Source organism: Nycticebus coucang, chromosome 7 (genome assembly GCF_027406575.1).
Source record: "Nycticebus coucang isolate mNycCou1 chromosome 7, mNycCou1.pri, whole genome shotgun sequence".
NCBI lineage: Eukaryota > Metazoa > Chordata > Mammalia > Primates > Lorisidae > Nycticebus > Nycticebus coucang.
Window position 1 is genome coordinate 37,969,838 of NC_069786.1, and position 21,545 is coordinate 37,991,382.

The window sequence follows — 21,545 nt, forward strand, 5'->3', positions numbered from 1 at the left end:
TTATATGTACCAATATAAAATATGCCCTTTTATTTTCAGGCCTAGATGTTGATGGAATATATCGAGTTAGTGGCAATCTGGCAACAATACAGAAGTTAAGATTTATTGTCAACCAAGGTAAGTGATTTCTACCCTTTCAATAGTGTCATCTGTAACAATAGTTCAGACTCTGCTGCATGTACTGTAAATAGATAATAATAAAAGGTTTAAAGGGAGATATAGCAGGTTGAAGAAATTAAAAACTTATCACTAGAAAAGTAAAAGATAACCAAGCAGTTTGTGTGGATATGAGAATAAATAAAAGAACAAACTAATAGTTTATGTGGAATAAATGAGTGGAACATGGCAAACTGAAAGTGGGGAAAAGAATAATAAAAGAGTAAAATAAGGACGATACACATATTCTTATCAGATGATCCAGCAATTGCACTTCCTGATACTTACCTGGGTTATATCTATCCACACAGAAACTTACAAACAAATATATATAGCAGCTTTGAAGGCAACCAAGATGCCTTTCAGTAGGTGAATGGACAAAACAAATCATAGTACATTCATATAATGGAATATTATTCTGTGATATGAAGAAATGAGGTATCAAGCCATGGAAAGACTTCAACGACCTCCAAATGCGTGCTCCTGAGTAAAAAATGCCGGTGGGAAAGGTGTAATTCCAACCAGATGACATTCTGGAAAAGGCAAACTCATAGAGACAGTGGAAGATCAGGGACGAAGAGATGAACAGGTGAAAACAGGGAATTTTGAGGACAGTCAAACAATTCTCTGTGATACTGTAATTGTGGATACATGTCATTATACACTCATCAAACCCAAAGAATGTGCACCACAGAGAGTTCAGCCTAATGTAAAGTATGAACTTTAATATATCCTATTGGCTCAGCAGTTATAACAACGTTCCCCGTTAGCGCCAGACGCTATTAATGGGAGCAACTGGTGGAAGCGTGAGGGGATATATGGTGACTTGCTGCACTTGCTGCTCAATTTTCCTGTAAACTTCAAACTGCTCTTAAAAAGTGTATTAATTCAAAAAAATAAAAAATAGGAAAGGAAAAGCATGAAAACTAAAACATTTGAAGGTGGTGTTCTAGATAGCTCACAGGTTTTTAGAACCAGAGGAATGGGGCATTACCCAGACTTTGTCTCCTTGTGTCCTTAGCATCTGATTTAACCTCCTTGTGCCTCTGTTCCTTATCAGTAAAAACAGTGGGGGGCATGCCTTGGAAGCATGTGTGAGGATTACGTTGGATAGCACATGGGGCATTCCCTTAGCAAGGAAATGGACTATGTTAGTTTTCCTTTCACTTAAAAACAGTCGATAGTGTTATCAGAGTTTATAAAGTCCTCATAATCTAGCTTCCCACCTCACTTCTATCAGACTTCAGGTCCGAATTTCCTTTATACACTCGATCTTAACCAAAAGGCTGAGAAGCAATGGGTTTCCTTCATAATACAAATGCTGTACTCACACATTTATAAAATTCCATGTTTCTTAATGTCTTTGTGTACTCTGTTCCCTTTACTTTCAAGCTTCTATTTTTTTCTTCTCATCCCACATACTGAAGTTTCCTGCCTGGTGGGTATCTCCTTATTCTGTGAAGGCTAGATTACGGTCATCTTTTCCAGGATGCCTCCAAGTTTCTCCTCTGCGTTCTCACTACACTGGGTCATTGAATTACAGTAGTACATTCACATTTTTAAAAATTCCATCTATATTAAGATCCATAGATTTAATGCCATCTTTCAGAGGGAATATAATCAAATGTACTCAGTGGCTATATTAAATAAACATTAAATTTGAAGGTCATGGAATCAAAAAATAAAATACTAGCTGAAATATCTGTCCCTTTCAGAAATCTCTGAAAAGGTAGGACTTGAATCATCCTTGTATCTTTACCCATTAGCCAGGATGAGCCTTGGGGTCTCCAAAACAGTGAGTTCTTAATTAATCTTTGTTGGAAAACATGTATGTGTGTTACGGGTAGGAGAAGTATTAAAACTGGGAAACATTAAACTCTCCAGCAATTCAACTTGAGTTGAGCCACTCTTGGAAATGTTGACTGCAATACTTTCGGCCAATTGCCATATGATTCCTGTTTCTGAGAATCTCTATAACTGAGAATCTCCCCAGCTCTGCTTGTTCACTAATGTAATTCTTTGTCTTTCACAATTATTCTCCTTCCTGGAAAAAATACAGAACTAAACTTTACCTCAGTTATTCATATTAGTCAATTTAGACTGAATCAGAGTACCCTCTTTGTGGGTACAATTCAGAGAAAAGAGTCCCAGACTCATATTTACTCCAGTTAAATGACTGTAAGTCATTCTTACAGTATATTTCATGCTGAAATCATATCCTGATTGGCTTCTAGACAGCTGGCCGACACATTTCTTCTACAAAGAAGAAATCTCAAAACAGAAGCTATGCTAGAAACAAACACTAGTTGCATTTCCTGCCTTAAAAAAATTTTTTTGCACAGCAGTTTGAAAAGGCAAAACAAAAATCGGCAATGAAAATGTGAAATCTGTCCATCTTGTCTTTTCCAATCCAAACTTCAGCATCCTCTGAGGCTGTGTAACTGCTCATATTTCCATGAGAATTGACAATGTAAAGCTGGACAGAGGCCTGAGTTGGTGTCTGGTAGCATGGAATTGTCAGTAACCTGTCTCCCTGGTTTATAGCACTGTCAGAATGCAAAACACTCAACACAAATTATGCTACATTAGGATCTTTGATACTAGTGACTTTGTCCAAGTTGTGTTGTGCAGTTTTTTGAATTAGATGATAAATGAAGTGCACATACCAGGCCCTTTCAAAGTTTGATAATCAGATTATCCTTTGGATGAATTTTCTAGACTGGTCTCATTACCTTGTTGCTAACACTATACCTTCCTCTCCATCTGGACCAGCACTCTAGAGGAATGCTGACTTAGAAGACAATCAGTGCTGGGTACAAAGAGGCTGTGTGTGTACATGTGGCTTCGTACGTGTGTGTGTGTGTGTGTGTGTGCGCGCCATAAAATAAAATGGCAAGTGATAATTCTGTGAAAAGCATATGCAAGGTGATGCCTCCTTTTCTTCAGTCTAAGTTGAGACTTGAATGATGTTGGCATACCTTCCTTGCATTAACATGTTTCATCTCCTCTGTATTCACCTTGCACATGTTTCTTTTTTAGAAGGCTCTAAATATATATATTTTAAACAAGTCCCTGCCCACTGTTAGACTAGACTAATGAAAACTGATTTTAGAGATTTTCAAGACAGTTGAATTGCAATTTATGTGTTTCACTAACTTTCTTGAATGCTATAATCATCAGCAATTCTAAATACATCAGTTGAATGATTCAATTTGTTTTGGTTTTCTGTTTGACTCACTAAATCAGTAGGAATTAAATACCCTTATTATACTTCCAGATCAGATGACATACAAGTTAAATTCAAAGTGATCACTTTTGAAAAGCACTTCCTAATTATAACTAATAATGATAATAACTGTAAAAGTAACTAGTGTTTTCTTAATTTATTATGTGCTAGGAACTGTACTGAGGACTTTATATAATTTAATTTATAGGAATATTGCTATTTCAATTTTAAAGATGAGGAAACTGAGAATCAGGTATTAAATAATATCCTAAGGTCATACAAGATGTAAGTGACAAAGCTAGGACTAGGTCCCAGTTCTTGGACCCAGAACCTGTCCTGCAAACCACTGCCAGGATTCAATGTTTCCCATTTGTTGGTTGTTGATTATCTCCTTTTAAGAGCACAGATGAGTGTTTTCATGCTACATGTACTTGTTCATGACGTTCATTTACTCCTACTTCTTGGTATTGGTAAATTACATGTGCTACCATTGGCATTTGACTAAAATTGTTCAAGAAGTGAGATACTTGGGAAAATGCCAAACATCACATTTTGAAGAAGCATGGCACTACCCTTCTCTGTACACCTTTCTATATCTATGTTTGGACCAAAAAGCTACTTTAACACAATATTTTGTTGCAGCCTTTGGGAAGCCTCTGAGGCTGTGTAACTGTTCAGATGCCCTGATTTCTTGAAATAAAGACCTCGACTTACTAGGCTGTCCGTGAGTTAGCAAGCAGTGCTCTACCCTGTTTGTTGAATTTGGTGACAGCTTGCAGTGACATTTTGCTGATACAACTCTTCGGTTATATGAAGGCATCTCTCAAGGAAAACTGGTCCATGACCTTAGATGTCAAGCTGTCATCACTCTGTGACACTGTGTTGATTCTTCAGAATTATCTGTGATCTTTGATGGTTTTCCTGCATGTGGGAACGTTGTAAAGAACAGACTTCAGCGCAAAGGGTGCTCATGGCTGACTTAAGAACTTCTGACAGTGGGTCCGGGAAATCCACCCCCCCCACACCAGGTTAAATTCCCTCTCCTTGGGTTTGTATTGAAGCCTAAGGCCCAAAGGACAAATTTAGTTCAGATTCTCTTTGGTATTGCTACACACCCTCTTTCACACTGGCATCCTTTTTGGAAAATACCAGCTCTGAAGCTTTTAAAGCTCTTGAGCCAAAGGGAAAGCTATGAAGCACCACAGGAAGAAATGACTGGGAATTTTCCAAAGTGATGTTTCTTAGTCCACAGTAACAAATATTCCCTGCAACTGCCTGAATTGGAGGAAATGACTTCTTACCAAGATTTACACGTTTTCCCTGTATAGAAACAAAACTTAAAGGAAGACTCTTTAGGATACCCTCCTTCACTTTTTCACACCAGGAAGAACAAAATATATAAATGTTATAAATTGACATAGCCAAGAGTCTTGTGTATGAAAGTGGGTGCACATGCATGAAAGATAGCTTTTTCCCATTAATTTAGAGTCTTTAACTTTGCATATCTTTATCCACCCAGGTTTTATTGGCATGATAATTCAAATTAGTTATTCGCTTAAAGAGATGGATGTGCTTACTTTGAGCACACTGAGAATAAGTCCCATTGAAAACAAACTAGTAGAAAACAATTCTCTGTTACCAAACTACTAAACTAAACTACTTTTATATAGATTTATACCTTAAAGCAAAGCAAAGCATTAACTTTGGTAGCTATCCCTGTGCTTTTAATATGACTTGCAGCATCAAAAATTGAATAAAAGACAGGAGAAGTGAGAAAGAATATGAACAATTGGCAATTTCATCATGAAATAAGCAATTGGATGAAACATAAAAAGATCTGGAAAAGGATTTCAAAACTTCTAGTTCTGTTCTTATGAAATAATCCTTGTATCCAGTCCATTCATTTTTCTATTGAGTTTATATTGCCCTCTTATTATTTTTAAAATGAAGCATTTCCTTAAGCCTACTTCACTCTCACTGCCAGCCCTAGCAACAACAAAACAAACCGTGTTATTTGCTTTATTCTGTTCCACAGGGCGGTTTTTTTTGGTAAGTTGAATCATTGATATTACACCTTTTTGGCTTCTATGTGACAAGATTATCTTTTAACAATGATTTATTTTTCCCATTAAAGCTGAAGAGATCACTTGATCATGAAAGGGCCAGACTTTAACATTGTTCAGGGCTTTGGAAACTTTCTTAGACCTCATTTTTCAGCTACATTGAGTCAGGGAGCTCGAACACTATTGAAACTTGTATTGCTTTCTTGCTACTTAAGAAAACGTATTGGCATTAGTGAATAATGTTGAACACAGAGGTCAGAACAATAAGTTCTTCACCTGTAGGCACATTTGTACAGTTTCTACTTTTTACCTCATATCCTAATAGCAAGTTTATGCATTTGCATATCTCTAAAGCACACAAATTCTGGCTACTGGTTTAAAATTTACTATACATTTATGTGTATTATATATTGTAATTCATTGCACACCAAGCAATAAGGACCTGACCCAATGCCATGGTAAAACAGTTAAAGGCAGAGACCATCTAATGGCAAAAAACACCAGATAGAAAGGGAAGGATCTGTCTCCTTATCTTTATTCTGAGCTATTTGTGAGTCTATTAGACACTATTTTAACCCCTTTAAACCTCACACTCTTCATTTCCAATATGAGAATAATAATGAAAATGTGAGGGCTTTAAGAACTGAATCAGCCAAGCGATAATTAATATTAACTTTAAATCAGATGATGAGTAGTTAGATGAAAGTATGATACCAAATATTAATAATCAAATATGATGTCTGCTTTCCACCCAATTGAATTTTCTTTGACAATAACAGGAAGAAAAAACAAATATAGGAAAATGATGGAAATTCCTTTCATCCAATCGTGCTGTTGAATGATTGATCTCATTATGAACCAAATTCACAGAACTTCTGAATTTCCAGACACAAAGGAAAAACAAAATTTTATGTTGTTGGTAAATTTTTTGGAGGTTTCCATTTGCAAAAGAATAGTGCCCCGTTCATTGGAGAGTGCGAGTGAAATCTATGGAAATCATAGATTTTAATTTAGTTACGGCTTTTCCATGAAGATTTGGTCACTGAGACCAAAAATTAAATTAGTGAAGTTACATAACTACCAATCCCCAAGAAAACTCCTTAGGATATTTACAAAATTCTGTCGTCATCATCATCGCTGTCGTCATCATCATCGCTGTCGTCGTCACCATCAAAATCAAATCATCATCATTATCACCATCAAAATCAAACAGTAATTATTAAAAGCTTAGTGTGGCAATACACCAGGCTACTTCTGCCCTGGCAGCGCTCTATAGCACTTGTTCCTTCACCCTGACTGCGTATAAGAATTGTGTGGCTTATCTAATCTACTGCTGCCTAACAAAATTACTGCCAACTTATATGCTTAACACAATACAAATATGTTATCTCACTCTTTCCCTGGGTCGGAAGTCTGGGCACGGCATAGCTGAATCCTCTGTAAAGCTGCAGTCAAGGTGTCACTTCAGGGGTTGTTCTTATCTGGAAGCTTGACTGGGGACAGGTCTGCTTCCAGGTTCACATTTTGTTGGCAGGATGAAGTTCCTTGGGGCTTGTTGGACTAACGACCTCAGTCCATCACTGGCTTTATGGACCTCTCCATAGGCCAACTCACAACATGGCAGCTTGCTCCAGCAAGGCGGGAAGAGATTGGAAGCAAGGCAAAAATTTTAAGTGTTTGTAACATAATCATAAAGGTCATATCCATTACCTTTGCTACATTATGTTGGTTAGAGCAAGTTACAGTTCTCATTCACAGCCTAGGGAAGAAGGTCACCCAAAGCATGAACACGCAGATGAGGGGTGATAATTGGGGGTCCTCTGAAAGTCTATCTGCCACAAGAATCATGTGCTGGAGTTTTTCAGAAAGAAAACTTTTGGAGCTCACTCATAGAAACCCCACTGTAAAACATTTGTGTTTGAAGCTGTAAGTATGTCTTTCAAAAGCAAAACTCCCTAGGTAAATCAAGTGCATATTCAGGTTTGGGAACCTCCTGCAGCTACTTTTAGTGTGGCTCTCTATTGGGGACACGACTTGCCAAGGCACAAGATAACACATATATGAGGTTTAAGTTAGAGGGAATCGGCTGCGAACTCCTTTTTTTTTTTAAAGCAATTTTCTAATGAGGGGAAATTTCTCCTTATGTATTTATTAAAGCAATAATATTTATTAACTTTTATGAAGAGAGTTATTACATAACTTAAAAAATACCATGATTTAGCATGTATGCTATTAGTATGTTTAAAATTATACATTTTACCATTTCTATTTCCAATGTAGTGGATTCTGGTATAAATGGAAAGCAGTGTGTTTTGCCTAATAATTTGCTGACACAACAAAGGAGCAAAGAACACTGAGAACCGTAATAGAATGCTGCTGTTGCTGATGACAGGGGTATTCAATTGAGAATCTACCACACGCACACAAAGTTAGAGGTATCTCTGACTGAAAAATGTGTAAGGTAGATAGACTTGCTTATCCATATTCTTCACAAAGGAAACCAATGCTTCAGAAAGATTAAATAGCTTTCTAAGGCCACATAATTAATACATGATGAAGCCAGAGTGAACCCATTTTAAACTTACTTCAGAAAATGCCCTGCCTGGTTGCTGGATTCAATTTAACAGAGGGAGAAGGCTGAGAGGCGGTTTCTTCTTTTTTAACATCAAAGAATCAAACATCACTTATTCTTACTCTAACATTATATTTTCCTGGTGTTCAGCCTCTGAGACTCTTCTATAAGAGAAAATTTTTATTTTAAAATATCTTTTTAATAAATAATCCCAAACTGCCTGTGAGTTCATCAAGAGTGCGAAACCTGGTTCATCTTCGTATCTCCAATGGAGAAAAGTGCCTGTACATTGTATGCACTAAATAAAAGTTTGTTTCTACAAAATAAGAAAATGATGAACTTCTTATATATACTAGCTATCTCAAATGATCTCATTGGTACATGTGTTAGGTTTCATTTTTTACATGTTTCAGCAAAGAATACTCAAGCTATATTTTTTCATTATATTTTCTCCAAAACACCTATGACTTAGTTTTAGACTGGATAAAAGAATCATGTGGCAAATGAATAGTGATGACTCCTGTATTACTATTCTCTGCCTTGATCAAGCCTGGGGAGAGGTGGCTTACTATTCCTCAGTACAGAATGTTCTTAGCATTTGCACAAGGCAGGCCTGATATTAGAAGGAGTCGTACAGCTGGACATGGCATTTGCCCTTGCATCATGTTGAGAATGACTAGCTAGGGTTGGATAAATAACAGTGAAAGTATACTGTTCTCGTTAATTCCTAGGCCCTGAATTTTCATAGTATGTCTTTTGTTTTCATTTTCACATAGGATTCCCTTTTGCTGGTAATTATGGCCTTAATGACTCACATATATTCATACAGCAACTCTTTTCCAAGGTGCCCCATGCCCCTCTAACAAAAGTATGCTTTAGGAATAAAGCATTCTCATCTCCTCAAAGCTGTTTCTGAAAAGGGAAGTAACATTTGCAGGATGGGAAGCAATTTTTTCAAGTCCCTGTGCACAACCTGAACATAAATATTTGAAGTTTACAAAGGCAGGTGCTGAGGCAAGATTCAAACTAAGTTCTGAACGATCAAGAGTCACACAGACGCTGGTAGGCCCTCAGTTGCGTGGGCTACCTGGAAAAGGGGTGGCCAGTTTCCTTGTCTGATTTCCTCCTCCCTGAGGTTCCTAGTACAGCAGGATTAATACGGAACTGAAAGGTGAGCAAAAGTAAAATTTTTACTTTTACATCATTCATTCATTTCATTCATTCATTCATTTCATGACACTTAAAAAGCTCTCACTGGGTGCCAGGCAGCATGTAGGACGCTGGAAAGGTTATGGTGAATGGAGCAAGGGACCTTCACAGTCACAGTCATGGACATTCCAGTCTCCCAGGTAAGCACCCTGGTGAATTAAGTGAGAAAATATTAGAATCTGCAGGCCTCCCAGCTCTGCTTCCCTGGCCTCTCTCGGAACTGACTGTGTACCTCTCTCCCCTTTCCATTAATTTCACACCCTTCTGGTTTCCTTCCTTCCTCAGACATGTCAGCTCTCCTTCTTGGGTCTATTGCTTTTGCTCCTGTCTACCTGAAATGAGCTTCCTGCAGGTCCTCTCAAGATTCATTCCTCTCCACATACAGATCTCCTTCTCAGGAAGGCCTTCCCTGAACACTACCACATCTAAAGTGTGCCCCCACTCAGTCACTGTCCTCCCAGTATCTTGGTTTCTTTTCTTCAGAGCACACAAAATCTAAAATCCCCTCACTGCTTTATCCTTTCCTTCAGTACCTGGCATCTTCTCTACACTGCAGCATCTACACAGGGTGGCCATAAAGTTCGTGTGCTGTTTTAATATTAAATTGCACGTGAACTTTATGGCCACTCTGTATAAGCAAGCCCTTGTCTATCCTGGTCAACTCAGTATCCTTAGCTCTTCCTGTGCCTGGCACATCATAGTCCAAATAAATATTTGTTGAATATCAAGAAACTGAACAAGTAAGTGAATTAATGAGTATTGGTCAGCCCAGAACAAAATGTAGCCTTTAGCTTTTAGGATTATAACCCAGATCCAGGAAAAAGTATATCCTCAAGAAAGGTGTCTTTTTTTTTTGTAGTGACAGTCTTACTTTATCGCCCTTGGTAGAGTGCCGTGGTATCACACAGCTCACAGCAACCTCCACCTCCTGGGTTTAGGTGATTCTCTTGCCTCAGCCTCCGGAGTAGCTGGGACTGTAGGTGCCCACCATAATCCCCAGCTATTTTTTTGTTGTTGCAGTTTGGCCAGGGCTGAGTTTGAACCCGCCACCCTCAACCTATGGAGCCGGCGCCTTACCCCCTGAGCCACAGGCGCCACCAAGAAAGGGTGTCTTAAGATGTAGAGCATCACTATCAAACCAGTCCAAACTACTATATACTTCTCTATCCTCATCTCCCACCTTCACCTCGAAATCTCACTATCCAACATGGAATACCTAGCAAATAGTTGGCAAGAAGAAGTGGGAACCTGCCAGGCTAGAAGATCAGGGCCAACCCTAAAAGCTGGGTCCTTTATGCCAAGCAAGACTGGATGATATGAATGGATGACTCCTGCACCCAAGTGACACTTACACCACATTTAGGGCTGTCATCTGCTGATGTGAATTTTCTTAGTGTGATCCCTCTCAGGGACATTGCTTTTTGCCAAGGGCCTGCCAGCCTCATGTCATGACACCTCATCTTCAGTTTGCCAGAAAATGCCTCTTACTCAAATTACAAGTGACTGTCCTGGCTGTGGCATGACTCAAATTAAGTAATAAAAACTGCAAAATATATTAGAAGAATCAAGAAAGGAAGAAAATTAGTTTAAGGGTGTAAACTTATATAAGATATAAAATAAGCAAATATCATTTCAGATTGTATCAAAAATTATAACCAAGATAATGATGTAGCAGAGAAAAACTGATAGGGAAGGAGAGGGTGGCCCATAGATTGGATGATCTGACATCTCGTTTAGGAGCAGTCATTTGAGTAGAGACGTAATCTGATAAGAAAGAGGGAGCCATGCAAAGATGTGGAAGGAAAGCAAAGTAGGCGCATGGAAACTGGGCCCAGGGAATGACGGCTCATACCAGATCAGGACACAGAGCGCAGAGGGATAGGCAAAGACTAGCAAGGTAGACTTTACCAATCAAGACTAGAAGTTTGTCTTTTATTCTAAATTCAACAGAAATGGGTGGAGGAAAGCAGAAGGCAGGAGAAAATCTGAGCTTATTTATTTATTTTTTAAAAAATTATTCTGGCTACTATGAGAAGAAAGAATTATAGGGAGAAAGAGCAGATACAGCATACCAGTTGGAGGTTGTTACAGTAGTTCAATCAAGATGTAATAATGGTAGCTGATTTATAGGAGGTAAACTCTATATTCCGATTGTCTTATTTTTCTATGAGCCTTTTAAACCATTTCCTTTAGACAATAAAGTACAATAAGAACACTGGCCCTGGAGTTAGAAAACCCAGGTCAATTTCCATGTCAGCTCCTACTAGCTGTGTAATTTTGTCCCAAACATTTATTCTCCCTGGGCAATTTCCTGATCTTTAAAGAAAGCATTATCTATTCTTTTGAGATGAACCAATCACATGAGATAATGAACCTGTTACATGGAAAATGCCACACCATATGGAATTTATATCTGAATGTATCTCTCACAACAACCCTTATGGAGAAATCTATTGTAATATAATGAAATGTAAGATTTTTTAAAGGAATGAATTTTGATGAAGAAAGGGTTTATAAGGTTTATTAAAGGGTTTATTTAAATATCACTCAAACTTTGCCTGGATCTCCCCAGATCACAGGAATCATTCCTTGTTTTAAGTCCTGTGATAATAGTTGCAACCATTCAATTCACAATAATTTCATATGTTATATATTGTTTTACATAGTTAGAAAAAATTTACATGTTTGTAACTTATCTTCTCAGTGGCACTGAGCACACCTTACATATAGAGCTTATGTCTTTAAATCTTCCCGTCCTCCTTCACCTGGAAATATATCTTACACACGATAGATACACTATACATTTTGATTAATTTATTGATTGGATAGGGATTAGGCCATTTCCTTTTTTAAAAGGGAGAGGTATATTGGGCACGTTAGAAATTTACCACAAAATGGACTATTTCACTGTGTATTGTTGAACTCAACTTCAGAAACAATAGCAGGAAATACATAAAGTGTTAGTATGAGATACTGGTGATTTACATTGTCTTCTTTTTCAAAACCACTTCCCAATTTTATACCATTTGCATTTGTTTTAAAAACAAATAGGCAAAGAAGAAAGGTTTCTTTAAAAAAAAGATAAGCCCTCATTAAAAGAATAGAATTAACCCTACAGAACATACCAAGAGAATGTTGGTACTTGAGTTCTCTAACACACTTAGTGAAATGCTATCTCACTAGACCCTTATAAGCTACTCACTTTACAGGTGAACAAAAGTTACTATGAGTTTAAATGAGTTGCTAAATGTTGTATTTGTCCATTCAGCTAATGTTTCAGATTGTGTTGCCCGGTAATCTAGAGACAAGTTTGGTTAAAAGCCCAGTCATGGTCTTCTAATGCTTAGTTTCTACTAAGGCATTAGAAGGGTCTTGAGGCAAGCAGTATATCCAATAATCCACTTAATATGATATCCATGGGATTCTAAAAAGTCAATGAGATAATTCTCTTTAAATAGAAACAGGGATTGGTGGCATCTGTCTTTCTTGCCGTTTCATCTCCTTGTCTTTTACACTTCTCCAGATTGCTTGTCTTTTTGTGGTCTCTCTCTGTGCTACATTTTTCCTGAGCAAGTGCTTGGTTTGCTTTCCCTTCGCATGAATTCATTCCTTTCATGTTCTGGCAGCCAGAGGGGCTCACTTGCTTTCCCTTTTCAGGATATTAGAATTCAGTATCCCATCGACCCAGGGGGCTGCAGTGCGAATATATGTTATCATTTGATAGGTTACAATGGAATAGTGGATCTGTCTCTTGGAGCAAGAGGCACACAGTGGGTGCTGACTGATGAACCTGCCTCCCTGACCCAAAGTCACGATTCCTGGAATAAATATCAATAGGAATTATTTTCTTCTTCCACTATGATCCCATAGCTTTTGGCCCTGGGGCTCAATACTGGTTTTAGTGTATTCCTTATCCCATCTCTCTTCCTTTCCGGTTAGACACTGGAGAGTGAGCTGCATTCTAGTTACCACTGGGTTCTCCATTTCACCTATCAAGTGCCGTACTCACTGTAGGCTCTCAGTAAAGCTGTGCCTGCTAGATCCCCTTATTTCTGCTTCCCAAAATGCTCAGCATTACAATGCTACCTCCAGAGATCTACTGGATTGAAACCAGTGTCAATCATCACCCAAAGCATGGAGAGGCTCACTGTGCCTTTGGAGCCTTCAGGTCACCCTGCCCTCATCCCTGAAGCCTCAAAGATACTGAGTCCCTATTAGCCCACTGTCTACATATTCATGCCCTGAATACCCAACCATCCTCTCCATTTCTTCTCTCTCTCCCTTTTCCCTTTCCCTCTACTCAAGGTTATCATCCCATGTCTCAAAAGTCTGCTAAGACTTTACAAGGAGATAATATGTTGATCTTAGTGTAATAGGTGCGCTGTCTGCTGCTCCTGGTATAAGGTAAGGAACCTCATATAATCAAGCCATTCAGGAGGATTTCAGGTTTCTACATAAGGTCTTTTCAGTAAGTAATGTGGACTCACCTCAAACCATAGCACTCAGACAACTATAAAGCTGGGCTTATCTGGAAATTTCTTTCTCTCATTCAAGAAACTACTGTATATCTCATATGTTCATTCTTTCTTCTGAATTAATATAGCCATCCTCATTCCTAAATTCTTATGTAGGTCTTTGAGAGCCACACTAATCCAATAACATAAAAATCCCTCCCAAGTAAAAATTTTTAAAGATACATAATACAACCAAAACACAAAACACCATATCAAAAACCATTTAAAGCATGTTAAAAGTGGTGAAGCATACTAACTAGATAATTTCGAATCGCCAAGTTATTATACAAAAATGAAAATTCACAAACAGAAAAACAGTTGTCTTTATATCTGTTTTCATTCGTGTGTTTATAGAAGAAACAATAATTCAGGTACTTCTTATTTTACTGGGATGAGAAAAGGAAATGCTAACTACAGTGTGGCTTCACGACTCAAAAGGCTATAACTGGTATTAACGAACTTTTAAAATGCTAACTTTAAGGCTTGCTCCAACAGAAAGATGCCTTAAAGCAAAACCTCACATTCCTTATCTGCTGAAAGCAAATGTGTTTGCATCTCTTACAAAGTAAAATGGTTGAAATAAGGTTTTTAAATGGCTTAAAGTTTCAAGGACTTCTCTTGTTCATAGTTATTCTTCTAGAGAAAAGAAATTTATAAAATCACATTCATTAATGGTCCCTCTGCTAGAAAATGGAAATACTCCCAAATATGTTCCACTCTAGGAAAATCAAAAATAACACGTAAACTACAAATATGTTAGCCAATTGAGAATATTTATTAACTAAATAATTTAATAATAAAGAAAATGCCTACTTGATTAATTGTTACAGAGTAAAAATTACAATAAAACTGTCTTGATCAGTGCTTTGCAGAAGCACCATTACTGTCTGTGCAGTTGTTTAACAAGGATTTAATTGGAAAGATAAGTGAATGCACATTTAAAAGTATTGTTAATTTGCTTTATAATCACCCCATCCTTCACAGTATTGACAGCACAAGGCACAAATCCCTTTCTGTTTTACAAGTATTATTTTCCATATGTGCACAATAAATTCTGAAGCAGTAATTGGAAATTTTATGGGATCCACCATACCTAGTATTGTGGGTTTAGAGGTGTACTCTTCCTTTACAAGAGGTGACCCCGTTCTAGTTGTTGTAAATGAATGACAAATCTTTGATTTACATCTCCCCAGGCACTTCAGATCAGAATCGTATTTGACCCATTTCTAGAAAAAGTTGCTCCTCATATTTTATGTCTAATAAAAACAGGACTGAGAGGAAAGAAAATTCTTGATTATTTTTAGTCTGTGACTATTTATGTTACTTTCTTGAAAATATGCATTAACAGTGATGGTTCTAACCAAGGATGATTTCTAGGCTGTGGCCATACTATACCACTTATATCTGAAAACAATTGCTTCTGAACCTATTAAAAGAATAAAAAGAGGGGAAAAGGTCAATCATCTTCTGTGATTGATCTCTGTGCCTCTACAGCCGCAAACACACCCTCACTCACACTCATACACCCCTTAGAGTTTGGATTCAGCTGGTAAAAAATCTAATCAGTATGGTTTGCAAAACAATGTGAGACTTCTAAGAGGTGCCTCAGATTCTCAGAGGTCAGAACCTTAGCTGACCAAGTTTCCAATGCCAAACCCCAGAGATCTCCTTTGTTCTTGAACGAGTCTAAAGCTGCTTTGGAAGGAGAGAATGTTAGTGTGCCTTGATTATTTACTGATCCTGAAGGAACCACCTTCCCTAGGATTTATTTCTGAAGGGAGAAGGGGTGAAAATATAAGTCTTGTGTTAAAAATGGTGAACCACAGTTGAATCTATTTTAAAAGCAATAATTATTCAATCATCTGTTACCTCTCTACTGATAAAGGTTATCCACCTGGTTATGGTAAAGATGAAAAGTCCCCAAAATATCTCATGTCAGAAACACAAAAAGACTTAGGGAACATGCTTAATGTCTTCCTGTCCCCACCCCACCATTCTACTAGAGTTGATAGAAATTTGGCAAACTCTGGATTTTTTTTTTTCTGTAGACAACAAGCACTTAAACTATGAAAGCTTAGAGATCTCTTTAGAGGAAAATTTTCATTAGAATTATTTTCAGTATACATCCTTCTGCCCTCTTGATAAATATGTTACCTCATATATTGTCATGGGAACAATTATTTTTATCTTCACTTTGGCTATGCCTCTCAACCTCTAAACTTCTCACATTTGCATTAGCTTTTTATACTTACAGAGTGAAATATATATATTGAGTTTCACATGTCTAGAGATTTGCCAGTAAATGCTAATATCCAACCATTTATACCGACTCACAAATCATGTGACTCTTTGTCTTCATCTTGACATGTGTTTGTGTGTGCGTGTGTATATATATATATCTAGTAAAAATTCTTACATGCTGAGTTTCACTCTCCCTACACGTGCATATACTTGAGTGTTGTGAAAACTATGCACAGATACACATATGTATACAATTTAAAGACTATTTTTATTTCTTTTTCAAATTTCTCCATCAGAGACATGGATTTTAAAACTGTTTGTCTTGAGTAAAAGTGTCTTTGGGACCAAGACCTTTACATGCCCCATTTCAACTAGGCAGAGCTGAGACTGGTGCAGTAATGAAATGTCCAGCTGTCCTTTAATTAACTGAAATGAGGAAAATGTAATGTTTTGATGAGAAAACGCAGATTTTGTGAGGGATAATGGGAAGACTATATGTTTCTGTGCCTTCTTGCATATGATGCAGCCATGGGGTGCAGGAAAGAGAGGAGGCTTTTTAATGCCCCAGTAGGGGGAGCTTTCTTTTCCCTACTGTAAGGACAGCATGGTGCATGTGTTTAAATACGCCATCCTAAAATGCAGACTTTTCATTTTCATTTTGCAAGTGGGAAATTTCACTATGTGATGGGCACATTACTCTTCTTAGCGACACATTTTGTGCAAACTCATTTGGGAGAGAATAGGAAATTTAGAATACTGCCTTCATATTTCTTCTGGAAATGTTAGCTTGAATCCATTATTTTCAAACCTGATGAGGATTACAGTTCATTTGTATTTCACAGCAACCCATATTGTATTCTGTTTTGTGAAGTAAATAAGAGATGATACCGTTCTAATAGTGCCTGTATTTTGCTTTCCGTGTGAATAGTCTTATTCGGGGTTGGGGGGGTGCAAGAGGGAAGGAAAAGGAGGCAGGCAGTGGAGTACTCGATTTAGCCTTCTCTAGATGGAATGTGTTATTCTGACAAAGAAGTGCCCTGAATTATTTTATAAATAATCTAAACTGGAGGAGGTGGAACATAAACTCACTTAGGTCACTGACTATATCCATATTCAAATGACATTATAAAAAGCACTGTTCATTAACACCCAAATCTCTATCTCTTATTTAACTATGTTTAAAATACTCATGGACTAACCTGACTTGACAGCAGTGTAGGTGGGTGCTTATGTGCCACTGAGGGAATTCTTTACAAAATAATTTCCCACCAGCATTTCACTGTGCCTGAAATGCCACAATTAGAAAATCAATTCATCTGGCTAAGGCAGAAAAGGCAAGGGGTTTCACCTCTTATACCAAATATAATTGGTTGTTAGTGACTGATTAGATGGTTGTGTTAAGAAGGATACTGAAGCATTGTCTTCAATAAGTGAGAAGGAGTTCTGTGATCCGTCAGTGATGTATAACATGGGCATTATTTAAAAACAAAAGAAGCCTCAGCATACATCCCACATACTTCACATAATTAAGTTTCAAGTTTAAGGTAGTATATTAAGAAAAATGGACTATTATTATAATGCAAACATCATTTGAGGCTTACAAGTTATGGAAATAATCATGAACACAAATTCGTGTTTATTGAGGAGGATAACATATAACCTAGCATACCTTTGAGGGAATACAGCAAAGAACAGGAAATTTTAGAAGAATCAGAAGAGGGGAGGATTACGATAAAGAATGAAGAAATTAGGGGACGTCCTAAGAAGCTTAAGGAGGGAAAAAGCCTGACTCTAACAACAGTTATATTTTTAAAAGCCATATTTTATTTAAAATTTTATTATCCCTGTTTTACTTGCTGACCAAATTTCTTCCCTGATAGAAGGTGTAACTAGACTATTTTGTTTGACTTGCATTCATTCTATGAATCATATATTGATTTGATTTGCACTGCAATGAAAAGAAGTCCAAAAGAACCCTCCATAGAGGAAATACCCCAGCACCCTTACTGACTTCCACCGAGGATCGTCTACACTGCCTTTCTGTTTATAAAGCTGGAGTGGCACAATGGCTAGAGCTAACTCTCCTAACTGGAAAATAAAAGCAGAACACCGAAAATAGAGAAAAACTAAAATGATGTCTAACCAAAATCTTCTCACTTTCACTTCACTTACCTCGGGCCCAAGTGGATGAGATTTATTTTCATTAAGACAAATTTTCAGACAGGCCCTGAAAAAAAAATACATGAAACCTATAATCTGCACCAGATTTCAGTATTCAGTTTAAGTCATCCATTGACTTTGAATATGCTATTAGGCCATTCTTTTTATCAGCTAAAATGTGGTCCCCATCACTGGGGAATGTAAAGAAACATTTACTTTTTAATTTATTTACATATTTAATATTTCAAAATGAGAATTCTGTGGCTGAAAAAACTCAGCACCATTGGGGGAACAAAGCAGTAAATAAAATATGCAAGTGAATTAGCTAGGTCTTTTCTGATTTCAAGGGACAGAAAACCAATCCAAATTGGCTTAGACAAAAAAAATGGGGGTGTTTTGTTTATGAAACTGGAAAATTCAGGAAATGAACCAGCTTTGGGCATGGCTAAGTTCAGGGGTTTAAACAGCATCATAGGGACCTGGTCTATCTTGATCTCTCAGCTCTGCTTTCCATCTTAGCTTCGTTCTCAGGATTCATATGGTGGCAAGAGGACTACCACCACCTCTGGGTTAACACAGCCCCTGCTTCTAGGCCTTAGAAAGCTCTTTTCCCAACACCCTTGACTGCTATTAACCAAACTCTGTCCAAGGAAAAGTGATGGGCTGATTGACTCAAACCAAGGTAACATGCTCCCTTGGAGGGTGAAGTCAAGTCTCATCCAGAGTCCAGGAACTATAAATAAGATGCTTTCTACAACAAGTGAACTATAATAGTTAAGGTAACAAATGCCATATTGTAAACATCAATACGTGGAAGGGATCCCAGGCATCACTCAAGCAATTCTCTTTCTTGTAAGCAGAGCTTGAACCTAGTTAGAACTCTCAAGGTAAAGTAATTTTTCAGGGTTTGGGGAATTTTTTTTAAAAATGCAGGAATTGCTTTGGGAGATGATGTACACAAATCTTCCTATAATTGATTGATTGAGGAAAGCATTAATTATGTCCAAGTTAAGTTGGTTTTCTTGCTTAGGCACAAGGGTAGCCCCTCACATGTCAATACAAAGGAATACAATGAGTATTCCATTCTTATATAATCTTTGAAATGTTTTAGGAGGAAAAACCACATGTGAATGAGGTGTTTTACGCAACCAACACTGAAAAGGAAAGAAAAAACTATCCTTAAAGCCAAGCAGATGATGGCATACAAACTTCTATGGGCCAATATATATACAAGTATAAAATAGGAGAGATTTAACTTTGGGCAGGCAAACATAAATATTGAGAGGGTCGAGGCATGGTGGCAAATACAGTCCAGCAAAAAGCCTGTGAGTGTTGCGATCTCTTTTGAATTCCACACTGTCTACAAATCTCCAATGACTCTTTAGACATAAAAAAAAAAAGTCCTTTTTTGGTTGATGTTTTTGGTCACTGTTAGAGATATTTTCACAGAAGAGGCTGCCTTCCTACAAGAAGAGAAAACTGTTTACTATTTTTGTTGTATCAGGGACTCATGAAAAAACAAATATAAGGCAAATAATCACACACTGATGTATCCGGCAGTTTAAAAATTGAATAAATAATTTAGCTTTTACACATGGGCAATCCTTACTAAAAAACTACAAATCAAAGCTCTTTCTGTTTGAATCTATTCTATTTTGTTAATAGATGAACTAATATGATAGGTATTTAATTGTATAATGTATTATTAGCCATTTTCTTTGGCATACCATTAACTTTAAATAGTATTAATATTTAACATTTCATAATACATACTACAAAGTTCTTATTTTTTCCAGCTGAACAGAAAATGTGCATTGATAGTAAATCTCTTTAAAGTGGGTTTTAAGATGCTCAGTATGCAAAACCTGTTCCATTTCTACTGTTTGATCAGAAATACTCAAAATGCCACAGCATAATAAGGCAAATGCTGTAAGATGACAATGATGCCAAAACTGTATTATGATTTTGTATTCAAATAAAATGTATTGCATAATTAGGCACAATTATAAATCTGAATATTTAAGAGAACATTTAAAATGTAATTGGAGGTTTCTAAGTACATCAACTTCCCAGGGATGGTTAAATCAGAGGGTGTAAAGTTGGGATTAATATTTGTTATTGAGTAGGAAAATAATTCAAATGTTCACAGGTTTGTGAGACTTGTGCTGACCCAAAACCACAGGTACTAACTTTATGTTGGCAAATTTGAATCTGATTCAGTTTGATCTACCACAGTTTTCTCTCCTCGATAAAATATTATCAGCGTTTATTTAGTTGAGTTGGGGCTTAGCATTTTGGGGCTCTGTGTGGGTAAGCCTGGTGCTCTTTATTCCGTGAATACAGATTGTGCCAGCATTCTCAGACAGGTATGCCCAGACCATAAAGGGACCTGGGCCAGAAAGAATAAATGAAGCTACTCAGATCTTTGTCAAGGGAGGACAGTGCTGATAATGCAGCTTTTTAAGTAGAAGATGAAACTTGATTTCTTATTAATAAATATTTTGGGGGAGTACTTTTACGTGAGCAAGAATTAAGGTTCTGACTTTTTCCACCCCTCCCATACACAGCTTTTCCCTCCACCATCAGCACTGAGACATTTCTTTTTATTAAGTAAGAATCTGGGGAGTTGAGGAATAGGATTTCATTGGTTTTTTTTTTTTTCTAATCCTGCCTAAATATTCAATGTTGGTCTGAATATAAGACCAACAAAGCAGATTTATGGCATATTCTAAATAGAGGAGAAACTCAAGCAAGTTTTTTTCTACTTCATATTTATTTAGTGATGACTTAATTAGGGAGCTAAAGGCAGGTGAAAGATGTCCCAAAAAAAGGTATCAATATGTCGGTTCTTTCAGAGATTTATGAAATTAAATGGGAGATGGAAAGACAAAATTGAACTAAAGATTTCCTGTGTCTGTTAGTACCAAAGGCAGATAAATTTCTCCAGGGTTCATCGTGTTCTCCAGAAGCTGAACATATGCTATTGTTTTCAGCCCACACCCAACAAGAATCTTATGCTCCTGCAGGCAAATGCAATTATTACAGGCAGAAGATGGTATTTCCACCTCTGTGACTTCCTGGTTACCAACAGATCCTGTATTCTGTATTGCTTCTTTTCCTGAAATTCCTTTTCATAGCCTATTCTTCAAAACTCAAAAATCAGTTCATCATCTTACTCTTCCTTCTTTTATATGTACTTTCAGAATTTTAATAAACATTTCATAACAATGTCTTAAAAGAAATTGTTCTACTTTCCTGTGTTATTACATAAATATTAGTACATTATTCTAATTAACATATGTTAATTTTCTCTTTATACTAATTCATGAACTTATGCCTTTTCTCTCCAACCAAAACCATCTAGATGCTCATGGATGATTATGTCTGAATTCTACATTTTTTGT

At 37.1% G+C, this 21,545-nt stretch overlaps 1 protein-coding gene across 1 annotated transcript in view; it reads left to right on the forward strand.

The window, feature by feature from the left end:
- ARHGAP15 (Rho GTPase activating protein 15) overlaps window positions 1-21,545 on the forward strand; it is a 624,230-nt gene that overhangs the window by 406,670 nt on the left and 196,015 nt on the right. Inside the window, exon 10 of the mRNA XM_053596459.1 lies at window positions 40-117. Coding sequence (XP_053452434.1) covers window positions 40-117 — 78 coding nt within the window. The remainder of the gene's footprint in view (window positions 1-39; window positions 118-21,545) is intronic.